Here is a 13,122-nt window from a genome sequence, read left to right as displayed (position 1 = left end):
CCCTTTGGACACATTTAAGAGTTCTAGCTGTTTAAAAAGCAAAAACGGTGAAAGGAAAAAAATCCATGAGGACGAAGCGCAGACCAGGGGTGGGGGGTCTTGCTCTCCTGCAGAAGGCACTAGACAGTGGGATGTCAGAGCATCCACGGTGAAACCTTACACTCTGATCTTCCTTTGGCCCCTCTTAAAGTTCTTCTAGTTTTTAATATGCTCGGTTTCCTTCCCAACTGGGGTTTTTTTCTCTTAATTTGTTATGATTGTTAGCTTTTTTGACTGTTTTGAGTTGTTGTATGTTTTTCGGTATATGGAATCCAAGAAGGGTGAATCTATAGAGGTAGTAACTGCATTCACGGTTCCTTGGGGGAAGCTGGGGGAAGTGGGGGAGACAGTGACAAGAGCACAAGAAAAAGAAAACGTTCTAAAACTGACTGTGGAAATGACAGTACAGCTCTTCCTGATACGATTGATCTATTGAAAAGAAGCCCGGTATCATTAACCATCAGATACAAATGGAAACCACAGAGAGATGCCACTTCACTGCCACTAGGGTGACTGCGATTTAAAAGAAAAGAAGAAACAACCAACATTGGTAAGGATGCGAGGACCGCGAGCGGTCCTTATCGCCTGCTGGCGGAAATCACAATGACACAGCCACGGCGGCCAGTGTGGTGGTTCCTAAACACACACACACACACGCGTGTGCGCACACCGTCGATGCAGTCAGTTCCAGATCATCGTCACCCTCCAGGAGAGAAGACAGAACTGTCTCCCCAGGGTTGGAAGCTGACTTGCTCATCCTTCTCCAGCAGTGCGGCTGGTGGGTCCAATCTGCCTACATGGTGACCACAGCCCGACACGTAACCCTGCCCACAGGGCTGCAGAGCTAACCTAGGACTGGCCCTTCCACCCTAGCTTGAAGGCAGCGATTCAGAGGAAATGGGTCCATCAATGCTCACAACAATCAAATGGTGAAAAGACAATAAGCTAAAAGCCCACCACGGATGGCTGGAGGAACAAAACGAGGTGCACCCAACGGAATACTGATCCTGTCAGGACAAGATGTCAAGTGTTGCCTCTTGCTGCAGGATGGACGGGGCTTGCGGACACTGTGCTAAGCAAAAGAAGCCAAACACAGAAAGGCAAGCAATGTACAGCGCCTCACTTTCATAAAAGATCAGAGAAGCCAAACCGAACAGATGTACAAATGTACTTCAAGTAACTGATGGATGGTATGTTACAAGAGCTGCTTAAAAGCCCCCAATAGAATGATCTATAAAATTTTAAAAAAGAAAAAGTAGCAACAAAGAAAAGCCAAACGGATCGAGACCGTGTCTTGAGGTTACAAAGGCAGGAGTGGGGTGAGGGCTTGTGCATGTGCACAGTCGGTCATATCTGCTCTAAGTTGTGCACCTGAAAGAAGTCGAACTACCAAAAGCCGCGTGATATATGACAGCCACAATAACACAAGAATTAGCTCAGAGGCTGCTTACGAACAACCAAAGCGCTTCAGGAATTTTGGTGCCTTGGTTCAGAGTCATGGTTTCACAGGGCAGCCCAGGTAATTGGTCTTAAGAATGCTGTTTCGTGCTTCTGTTCTACTGAGATCTTTGCATAGTGCCTGGGATCTTAAAGCTTGCAGCCAGGCCGTCACCAAAGACACAGTAATTGCTTTTCACTGGCATGGAGCAACAGGGAAATCAGGAGAAATCAGGATTAGGAAGAGGATTGTTCACCATGAGATCAGAACTGAAGGTGCCTGGCTACGATTACTGAATATTTTGATAAGCATTAGAAAAATCCCGATGAAAAGGAGGAAATGTAAAACAGAATTTAAGAGACTCTTCAGTTTTCTAAATCCAGGGACTCTGGATGAACCCCTGAAGTCATCGTTAAACCAGACCAAATGATAGTTAGGCATAAGTAGCATGGTTGCTTTTTCCAGAACTATCTACACGGCATCAAATCGACAACAAGCAACTAAGCGCCAAGACAAACACAATGGGAAGCTTAGGGCCAGCGGGTCAATGCTATGAGAAAGGAAAAGGAAGGGGGAGCATGGCTGCACACCTCCAAGAATGCCATCAGTGGCACGGAAGTGTCCCGGTGGAAGCTGTTGGATTGGTGCACTCAGCTTGGTGGGCGTTGTCTCCAGCCACAACAATATACATGAAACTGCAGGCCGCCTCAGCCGTCCTCACACACCCCTAACCTCCAAGAACATAATGCACTTTTTCCAGGGGAGAGGAACCTCAGTACAAACTTGGGGGTTTCCTATCTTTCTCCACTATGACAATGTCTAGGGTTCAGTTTGAGTGTCCTCCTATCACGAAGAATTCAGACTTCATCAGTTTTTAATCGGTTACAAATTTATGAAAAGGGACATAGTTCATTTGTAAAGCAGCCTGCAGACAGCAGCTGCATCCTTTCAGGGACAGCCGCAACACACTGAGGCCTCATTCTGTCTATGTCCCAGAAAGGTCACAGTCCAAGCCCACCACCAGCCACTGCCCCGTGGGAGAAAGAGGTGGCCGTCTACCTCCACCAAGATGCCAGCCCTGGGCACCCTGCGGGGCAGTAAGACTGACAACAGACTGGGTGCTGGTAGGCCTGGCTTCTTGGTAAAGTTCGCTGGTCTGTAAAGAGGTTCTGGAAGCACTTGCAGCAGAATCAACTCACCGGGCAGTGCAGCTTTGCTGATGATTCCTGTCAGCAGCGCCAGCTCCTGCAGAGAGCCCGCACTGATGTCCTGGCAGCGCAGGATGGCCTGGATAGTGTCGGAATGCGAGATGAGGAACTGCAACACCTAGGCCACGGGAAGAGAGGAGACGGGGGCAGGTGTGAGCCAAGTGGACCTTTGTGTGAAACATCTCTTTACCAGGTTTCATTAAAAACAATGAAATTAAAATTGCTAGAGTTTACAGGGAAAAATTATATTCCTACTAGAAAACTTGCTTATGTAAACTAGTCCCCCCTCTGAATCTTCTAAGTTAGATGTGGCCTTTAGCACATTCTGTAGGGAGCACTGCACTGGCCTCCTCGCAGTAAATGCTGCTGGAACTCCATCTCAAAGCTGCAGTGACCACTTCCTGTTAGAGGAGGGCAAAGGCAGCTCTCGAGGTGCTGTCCCCCAACCCCCTCGTCTGCTCCCAGGTTTCACTCACAGGCACCAGAGCAGACCAACATCCCTCAAGGGCAGAGTCCACTGGACCTTGAGCCCTTGGCATTCCTGACTCAGCTCAGCACCCACATGGGATTGCATATGTCTCTGCTCCGCCCAGAGCGCTCACCTGGCCCGCGGCCTGCAGGTGCTGGGCCATGCTGGATGTGAGGATGACCTGGCAGAGCTGGAGGGCGGGGAGCAGGATCTGCCGGTACCGATCCACCGGGGTAGGGATGAACACTGGGAGGTCCCTCAGGCCAAACATTCTACCAGCGCAGAGAGAGGAAAACATTGTGAGGGTTAAGGGGTCCCTGACCAGCCCATTTCCATCAGCGGGACAGACACCATGTGACAAAGAGTTCTGTGCTTCCCACACATCATTATTGGCTCAGAGAGCTTCCGTAGTCAAGGAAGAACTATCTGAATGTTTCAAATTTCATCAAAGAAAAGCTGCATACTTTGAAAAGACAATGCCTAACACCAAACCTCAGACGCTCCTGTGGCTCCAAGGGGTCCCTGGGCCTGTGGGTAAGACACAGAGGCAAACAAAACTCGACCTCTCTGACCTCCCACTGCAGGTGAGGGAGCCCTGTCCATGACAAGAAAGACTGTTAAAAAGCAGAGGTTTGCTGGTAGCAGCACTTCCGCTTTGGGGCTCTGTCTCCGACACTGCCTGATCAATTCCGCTCTGTGAGAACTGCTGGCAGGGTGAGGTCTGTGGCCTGGTGGATTGAGCGAATGAGGGCAGGGTTGTGGAGATGGAGTGGAAGCACAGAAAGAAGCATCAAACAAAGAAGCTTCTCCTCTGGGGGTGAGAGTTCTGCAGATAAACCTGATGGCGTGACTCCGTAGTCCTCAGTCAGCCTGCAACCAGCAGGGTATGTGGAACAGGCAGAGTTCGAAAAACAAGAGAGACCTCATTTCAACTCCCAGAGAAACCTGCTCAAAAGCTTGAACCTTGAGAATTCCACCAGAAGGGGGTTTGCTTGAAAGCTCTCACAGCAGCAGGCATTGAGGGGGTAAAAAAAGGGAAAACTGGGGTAGAAAGAGGGAACCGATCTCGGGGATCTACATATAACCTCCCCTCTGGGGGATGGGCAACAGGAAAGTGGGTGAAGGGAGACGCCGGGCAGTGTAAGATAAGATAAAATAATAATTTATAAGTTATTAAGGGTTCATGAGGGAGTGGGGGAACAGGGAGTGAGGGGGAGGGGAAGAAAATGAGCTGATTCCAGGAACCCAAGCAGAAGGAGAATTTTGAGAATGATGAGGGCAACGAATGTATAAGTGTGCTTTACTCAATTGATGTATGTATGGATTGTGGTAAGAGTTGCATGAGCCCCAATAAAATTTAAAAAATAAAAAATTTTTTTAAAAAGGGAAAACTCTGAAATCTGTAGACATATCACCAGAAATAGGAAATCCACAATTAATCAAATTTCTCAATAATACTGAAAATAGCCACTCTACCAACAAGATGAAGGTGGGCCCGTCCGGTTGCACACTGACTGTGCAGGGCACTCACACTTGCCCTAGAACACACAGCATGCCCACACCTTCCTTCACGCACAGCCAACGGCAGAGGCCACATCCAGATACATGAGGAGGGCCCAAGAGAATGCCACGTGACACCAAGGCTATGCTGGAGGCTCCCTCCTGCTCAGCCCACTTTCTGGGCCTCCCCCGGGGGATACTTACCCCTGAGGGTCCATCTCAGGACGCAGGTCATACACCTGGCACTGTGCCAGCCGCACGATCACCCCGGCCCGCAGCAGCTCCAAAGCGCCTTGCTGGGGCTTAGCCACTCGGGTGAGAAATGCCTGGGGAGGGTTACAGACAGATTCACGGCGATGCAGTCAACAGCCAGGGCCCACATATACCAGGGACTATGCGCTCCGTACCCCGCCACTCTGCAGGAGACCCCTGAGTCTATCTGCTCTAGGAGAGGTACAGGCCCGGAAACCCACTGGGAGCATTCCACCCTGGCTGTGGGACCACTCCGAGTCAGAACTGACTGGAGGGCAGTGGGTGGGGCTTGGGGTTTGTACTCTACTGGAAGTCTTGTGCTGCCAGGAGGATCAGCCCAGGCACGTGTGACTGTGGTCTAGTTGGCCCGGCTCCCCTCTCTCTTTCCCATGTCCTGAACAGGGGGACAGGGACAGCATCAGCATCATCAGCCAGACTCTCAGGATCCCACCCACACAGCCTATGCACATTCAGGATACCCACCTACCGCAGACCCGCACTGGTACCAGTGTGCACACGTGAGGCAGCTGACATGACAAAGGGTTTGAATTGAAGGGCACTGCCACGCTCTGCCCTGGGTATCAGCCCCTAGAGGAAGTCCCACGGCCTGCAGGGCCTGACTTACCATTTTGGATTCGTACGTGTAAAGGGCTTTCAGAAGGGGCGGTTGGGGAGTGAGCAAGCTCTGCAGAATCCGGTCATCTTCCGCCAAGCCGTCCACCAGCACCTTCAGGTAGCCGCTGTTGGACAGGTAAAGCAGCCACTGCTGCTGCTTGTCCACAGAGATGATCCGGTCCAGCAGAGCCAGGGCCAGCATCTGGGGGCAGACAGCATACCCACAGGTCTCCCACATGAGGCCCCAAACCACCCACCATCCTCCTTCCCTGTGAACACTCTGCGTCAGCCCCAAGTGTGAGGTCGCAGGTGGTTTACAATAACTGCCTCGTTTGTGTGTGTTCCAGAAGACAAAATGGAAAATTTTGCACCCAGAATCTTGCTTTACATATCAAAAGCAAAGCTTTGGGGGATCCTTCTGAAACACAGCTAACACACTGAAAGAACGGCAATGAACATATTGCAGCAGTCTAGCCACTGTGTGTTGTCAAAAAAAGAGTCTTTAAAAAGAGATCATTGGTTTCTGACCTGTAAACTTCCTATGTGCTTCACATAAAGCCTAGATACATGGAAATGGAAGGATAAAAATCAGGAGTCCAATAAACGCAATCCATGCATTTTCGTTCATCTTCTACTGGCTTCTTAAAATGACTGCATTCTTGGGAGAGCTCAATAGATAGTACAATTCGTATCCTATTTCTAAGTCTTGTTTTTTCTAATTCTTGTTTTATTACAAGACCTTCAAAGACATGATGTCAATGTGATATAGTTTTCCCACTAACAAGAGGCGATCACCACATGCCAGTATTTTAAAGAAATACACAAATTCTTGCCACAAAAACACAAGCACCACCACCTTTTGGCAGCAGGTGGAAGGAGAGCAGCCCAGTGTTAAGGCTGCCGGTCAGCGTTCTGTGCACTAAAGACCTAGTGCGCTGCGGCTCCGCTGCCTCTACCACGGTCAGGCTCACCACGCAGTCAGCCACAAGGCTAGTCCAGGGGAAAGTTCTGGACAAAATTGAACAAAACTATAAAATGAAAGTAAGTCCCAAATCACAGCAGATAAACACATTCGCTACAGCACAGTGAAAAAAATCTGTTGTGTGTCATGGACTAAACTGTGTCTCCCACAACATATACATCCATTTGGCTAGGCCGTGATTCATGTGGCCCTGTGTGGTCATGCGTGTTCAGATTTAAGGGGCCTGGGGTGGCATGCAACAGCCTGAATCAAGGCCCAGCTTGGATCCAACAGCAGGTGTTTCCCAGTGTGCCTGCATCACCTCTATCTTACGAGAGTGACGAGGAAAGAAGAGTGGGCAGAGCGAGGGGCCTACTACCCACCCAGCAAGAGCCTGGCTGAGGGTCATCTTTGGACCCGTGCTCCCTGTGCGGGGAACCTCCTAGAACCAGGAGACTCCAGAGAAAGCCTTCCTCCAGAGTCGGCACTCGGAATTCAGACTTCCAGCCCCTAGGCAGAGAGGACCAGCTACCACTAACTGGGCCCATGCGTAACACCACTCGGCCAAGTGGCCTCAGCTGACACTGCACTGAGCACAGTGCTCACCCTGCCGATCTCGTGGCCGTCGCAGGCGTCCCGGCACACCACCTCCATGAGCGCCGCGCCGTAGCTCTCAATGATGGCGATGTTCTCTCGCTGCAGCTTGCTAAACACGTCTTCAGGGGCGGTCAGCCGCTCCCACATGGTTTTCTTGGCTGAAAGGGTGACACAGACACAAAGAGGAAGCACCTAGTGAAAGGGCAGTTTGGTAATGGAGTGATCAGCTCCTCCGATAATTAAAGACGCTAACAGCAGTCCCGAGAACAGCCTTGCTCAGTGTTCACGATGAAACTTCACACTAAGAAACTCTACTTCTGGGGACCTATCTGGGGAAAACAGAGCCAGCTGTGCCCCACAGACACAGCGTAAGCTGTGCTCTAAGGATGGGGTTGCCATGCCCACTGCTCGGTGGGATGGAGCCCATGGGAGAAGTCATAAAACTCTATGAGGCGATTTTCAAAAGTCTGTGTAAGTGGAATTTCAAAGATGCTGTAATTTTCCACAGAATTCAAAAGCCCCTTCATAGAGAGCAAACGAGCCATATGAGGCTGCTATCTAGCAGTTTGCAGTACTCAGGTCCCAGCTTGAAAAAGAAAAGACAGCCATCGAGGCAGACTCAGCCTGCTGCGGCTTTCACCCGCAGAGCAAGCCCTGGGCGTGAACTGCTGGCCTTTTGGTGAGCGGCTGAGCTCTTCATCACTGCGCCACCGGGGCTCCTTCAGAGCGGGAAACATGCTTCCTAGACGTCGGAGTAAATGCTGGCACGGTCACAGAAAGATATACCGTTCCAGTTGCCTTTGGTCAATCCCTGAAGACAGAGTGACCAGGGCAGGCAGACTCTACCTGCTTCTAAGGTGTCGGGCTCGTCCGGTCTCTGGGCAATCTGCAGGTAGTAGAGCAGAGAGCCATACAGGTGCGTCCTCACGCGCTGGAAGCCACCACCTAAGAAGGGAAAGCAAGGCGGGACCCTCTGCATTAATGCTGAAGTCGCTACGGAAACGGCTATGTAGAGAGAACTGAGCGGAAAGAACCTGTCTTCAAAATGAAGTCCAGCAGCTTCTTCAATATGATGTGAAGGGACGAGTCTCCAATGGAAGCAAAGCCCAGCACAGGGCTCTCGCCCGAGGGGAACGCCCCATCAGACAGGAGCTCAAAGGGGGCCTCTCCAGGCCCCAGGACCAGCGGCTGCTTCTGTTCTGTGCGCACGGCCTGGCTGAGGTGGGCCGTCAGGGTGAACACGGCACCGGCCACCACAGGCATCAGCTCCTGGGCGGCCTCGTCGTCCAGGATCTTAGGGGAGAAGGAGAAGCTAGGGTCAGGGCTCTGCCCCCAGGACCAGCGGTCACGGGTGTGATGCGCCCGCAGATCTCCACGATGGGAGGCATGGCGGGAGGGACTGCATTGTCTAAGACAAAAGACTAGGTGCCAAATGTGAAACAGACCTTGAATTGCTCATTGGTACGTCCAGTTAAGTCTAAAATACACACAAGTCAAAATACTAGCTGGAGTCTATTCTCCACTTCAAGAACATCTCAAGGACAAATCTGATGCATTAAACAGTAATAGCAGAAGACCTTGGACGTACTGTGCGAGGACAACAGAACATGACACAGGAAGAAAGCAAAAGGTCATTAAAAAGACAAGAAACAAAGAAAAGATCGATGTGGACGTCAGAAGAGACTCTGAAACTTGCTCTTAGAGTGCAGTGATGGTGAATTACCGGTACTTAATGTGGCCCTTCTAGCCAAATGGCCTTTCCCTGCACAGGTCTAGTAAGAAAGCAGGGAGAGACACCAGTAAGAGTCACCTGTGAGTAATTGCAAACAGGACCCCCGGGGATGGCACTGTGCTGTCCGCAGCAGAACCAGGAGGCAGAAAATGGAACAAAGGGATGGGCTTTCCAATCCACGGACCAAGCAAAGCGGAGTGCTTCTGTGCAGGAGGCTGTCTTGCAGCGCAGGGTGCGTTTAAATGGGAAAGTGGAGCTGAGTGCCTTCAGGCTGAGGCTTTCAGAAGTGAGGTGTCTCTGGGCACTTATTCAGGGAGCTGGATTTGCTGCTCCACAGAGCTTAAGCAGAACGGCTTCCAGTTGAGGCCTACAGCAAAGCAGCAAGCTCTTTGGGGCATTTATAATGAGATTGGACAGAATTTTGTGGCACATCCTAATCAACAGCCTTGAGCATTTCTCACTGGTATGACAACTAGTTAGCTTCCTTAATAAACCTTTTAATCATGCATTTTGTCTCTAAGTTGCAATGGATACTAGAAACGAGCCAAGTAGAACAGAGAACCTTAATGAAGACACAGCACAGCTGTGACTGCGACAGTTGCTCGAAAGGCCCACGGAAGAAGATAAAGCCAAAGGGCTGAACTGAAAACGTCAAAGGGCAGTTGGAGACGACAAAGTTAGACATTATAATGAAATGTGCAAAGAACGAGCGTTAGAACACACAGAAAGAACACGTTCAGCAGATCTTACTTACACTGAAAGCAAACAAATTCAAAGCTCGAGTTGCAATCTTGAAAGATTCGATGGCAAAATGTTGAATGATGCAGGAGGCATCAAAAGAAGATGGGAAGAAACTGGTCGACATTCCACCATTTCAGGAGCTAGCATATGATCAAGGACCAAGGGTACTGAAGGAAGTCTCAGGTGCACTGCAAGCAGAGCCCAAAACAAGGCTCCAACATTTGATGGAATCCCAATGGAAAGGCTTCAGCAAGTGCTCACTCTGTGCCAGGAAATTTAGCAGCAGCTACTTGGTCAAGTACCTGTAACTGTGCCCACGTGATGCAAGAGTGCTCAAACGATAAGATAATCTCCCAAGCTTGCTGAAGATCATCCAACAATGGTTGCAACAGTACATTAACAGGTACATTAACAGTACATTAACAGCTGCCAGAGGCTCAGACTGGATTCAGAACAGGAGGTGGAACAAAAGATATCATTGCTGATGTCAGATGGATCTTGGCTGAAAGCAAAGACTACCAGAAAGATTTTATGTGTTTCATTGCCTCTGCAAAAGCCTTCGACTGTGTGGATCATAACCTATGGGTAACCTTGAGAAGAATGGCATTTCCAAATCACTTCATTGTGCTCATGAGGAAACTATGTGGATCAAGAGGCTGTCAATGGGAGGGGGGGGGGAACGGGGGAGGAAATACCGAATGGTTAAAGATCAGGAAAGGTGTGTTCCAGGGTTGCATCCAGAGAAGCTGGACTATGCAACGAACATGACCACAGAATCAGAAGGCTTATTAACACCTGCCATATGTAAATGACTCAAGTTTGTTTGCTGAGAGTAGGAATTGAGGTGCTTGCTGATGAAAAGGGTAAGTACTGCAGCCTTCAGTGTGGATCACAGCAACAACAATGTAAGGAAAGTGAAAGTCCGCACAACTGGGCCAAAGCTGTCAATGATTTAATCTCGTATGGACCCACAATCGATGCTCATGGAAGCAGCAGTCAAGAGATAAAGTGATGGATTAGGTAACTCTGCTACACAAGACCTCTGTAAAATGTTGAAAAGCAAGGATGTTCTATGAGGACTCAGGTATGCCTGACCCAAGCCTTTGAATGGCTCCATATGCCTGTGAAGGTTGGACACTGACTACAGAAGACCAAAGAACGGATGACTTAAATTACAGTGCTGGTGACAAGTATTAACGCACCACAGACCGCCATAAGGTCCAACAGATCTGTCTACATACAGCCAGAAGGCTCCTCAGAGGTAAGACCAGCCAGGCGACTTCTCACATACTTTGGGCATGATGCCAGGAGAGACCAGTCCCTGGACGGCACCATGCTTGCCAAGTGGAGGGGCAGAGAAAAAGAGGAAGGCCCGGGTGAGCTGGATTGGCACCGTAGCTACAACAATGAGCTCAACCGTAAGAACAACCGAGGATGGCACGGGTCCGGGCAGGGTTTCACGTGAGTCAGACTGGACTCGACGTCACCTAACGAGGTGACAGTCTCTAGGAGGTGTGGCCTGTTTTCGGAACTGGGTTCCTGTGCCGTATTCCTCCCCCACTTTCTAGAGCCCGTCGTGGTGGCCTTGATGATAAAGGTCAGGAATGTTAGGCAAGCATCATCTAGTTCTGCTTCTCGAGAACCATCTTAGCATCTGCTCGACTCTTAAGACAAACTCGGCAACTGTCCAGGCAGGTGGCAAGCCCTGTTGGTCTGGGGCCATGTGAGTGCCAGCTGGCCGGGTGACGGGGCACGGGAAGCACCTCACCTTATCGTGTAAGTCTTGCAGGAGGTCTCGGATGATCAGCTGCCGGTCCTCGGCCTGAATGAGGTCCTGGGGACAGGCTGTCAGAATGACTTCCACCAGCTGCCTCCACGACTCCAGGGCATGACGCTTGGCATGCAGACACTGCAGCAGCTTGTTGCGGCTCACCACGTGCTGGAGAATGGTGCTGATCTCCTGGGGCCAGCAACGGAGACAGCAAGTCACAAAGAGACAGACAGGGTCTCACTGAAGTCACCAGCTTCCCAGGCTCTACACTCAGAATGCACCCACGGGCCCTCTGGAAGCACACTTGGTGCACAGCAGACAGCAGGCAACATTTCCGATGCGTTCATCGGCCAACCTGCTGTCCTTGAGTTGATCCCAACTCTTAACAACAAGAAATACAAGAACTGCCCCTTAGGGTTTCCAAGGCGATCATCTTTGTAAGAACTGCTGCATCTTAATCCTGTGGAGGAGCTGGTGGGTTAGAACTGCTACCTTTTTGGTTAACAACCAAATATTTAACCAATGTGCTCCTTCCCCCTCCACCAAAATTCCATTCCCCTCCCCCAAAAATCCATTGCCATGGAGTCAATGCGGACCCAGAAAAACCGTGCACTGAGTTCAAAGCTGTGTATCTTTAGTGAGCAGCCACCCTTATCTTTCTCCTGCAGAGAAGCGTGTCGGTCTAACTACTGACCTTGGGACTGATTAGCAGCCCAATGCCTCACCCACAGCACCACCACGGCTCCTTCTATCAATGGCCAAGGTTATGAAAATCGCAAACTTGTATGTACGTAAGTGTGTGCTGCAGGCAGGAGGCGTAGGTGGTGTGAGTGGAGATAAGTTTTGTTTTTTTTTAAACACAAATTCACTGTTACTGAAGTAATTCCAACTCACAGCCACCCTATAGGGCAGAGCAGAACTGCCCCTGTGAGATTCCAAGACTGTCAGTCTGTTCTGGGAGTACCCAAAGTCAGACACACATCCTTAAGTCCAAGCAAACAACTCACTGCCAACGAGTCGATGCCGACTCAGAGGGACCCTATAGGAAAAGGTAGACCTGGGAGACTGTAAATCTTTATAGGAGGAGAAAGTCTCACCTTTCTCCCACTGAGCAGTTGGTGGGTCAGAACCGCTGACCTTGCAGTTAGCAGCCCAAACCACAACCCACCACACCACCAGGGGCTCCCTCATCTTTAACTAGCCTGGAAGAAAAGGTGGGACAGGCTCATTTTGGTACCCCAGGTATGAACTTCCGCTGCATTTATCAAAACACTAAAGTCAAAGTCAGAGTGTCCATTCCACTTTCAATGTCAACCAGCTCACTAACAAAGGAACTGCAAGTCGGCCGGAGACAGCACATGCTCAGCGGGGCTTACCTCCATCAGGAGAGGCCTCTGTCCTATGGCGGCCATGCCCTGAAGGGCATTGACTTCGGCGATCAGGACCCTGTGAAGCAGCTAGAGGAAAGAGAGGCAGAACCACTTCAGGTGTGAGTAGTGTAGCACAAGGCTGCCGACGGCTTGACCGAGAACTTCACCAGGGCACTGCCCGATGTCCACACCAGGAAAGTGAGTGCAAGACCGCAGGCAGCTTCCTCCTGCTGGGGGAGAGAGGGCCGCACACAACACTGACCAGGGACGGTGAAAATGCCCACAGGGTGCTAACGGAGCGGGATGACTATGAAGAGGCTGCAAACCTTCCAACGAAGTCAGGCTCGCCCAGCCTGTGTGCCAAAGTCTGACAAGTGAGTCACCAGAAGCTCCCGATGGCGAGGCTTTGCTTCTTTCATCCTTTCTGGT

The 13,122-nt window shown here is 50.4% G+C and overlaps 1 protein-coding gene across 1 annotated transcript in view; it reads right to left on the bottom strand.

Moving 5' to 3' along the window:
- Positions 1-13,122, bottom strand: part of NUP205 (nucleoporin 205) — a 66,000-nt gene that overhangs the window by 10,083 nt on the left and 42,795 nt on the right. The window contains exons 27-35 of the mRNA XM_075558709.1: positions 12,700-12,780; positions 11,321-11,512; positions 8,114-8,372; positions 7,926-8,024; positions 7,089-7,237; positions 5,532-5,723; positions 4,859-4,980; positions 3,288-3,426; positions 2,677-2,803 (exon numbers count right to left, since the gene is read on the bottom strand). Of these exons, the coding sequence (XP_075414824.1) occupies positions 2,677-2,803; positions 3,288-3,426; positions 4,859-4,980; positions 5,532-5,723; positions 7,089-7,237; positions 7,926-8,024; positions 8,114-8,372; positions 11,321-11,512; positions 12,700-12,780 (1,360 nt within the window). The remainder of the gene's footprint in view (positions 1-2,676; positions 2,804-3,287; positions 3,427-4,858; positions 4,981-5,531; positions 5,724-7,088; positions 7,238-7,925; positions 8,025-8,113; positions 8,373-11,320; positions 11,513-12,699; positions 12,781-13,122) is intronic.

This window comes from Tenrec ecaudatus, chromosome 9 (genome assembly GCF_050624435.1).
Source record: "Tenrec ecaudatus isolate mTenEca1 chromosome 9, mTenEca1.hap1, whole genome shotgun sequence".
NCBI lineage: Eukaryota > Metazoa > Chordata > Mammalia > Afrosoricida > Tenrecidae > Tenrec > Tenrec ecaudatus.
The sequence above is the reverse complement of the archived record's forward strand: the minus strand, read 5'-3'. Positions and strand labels throughout refer to the sequence as shown.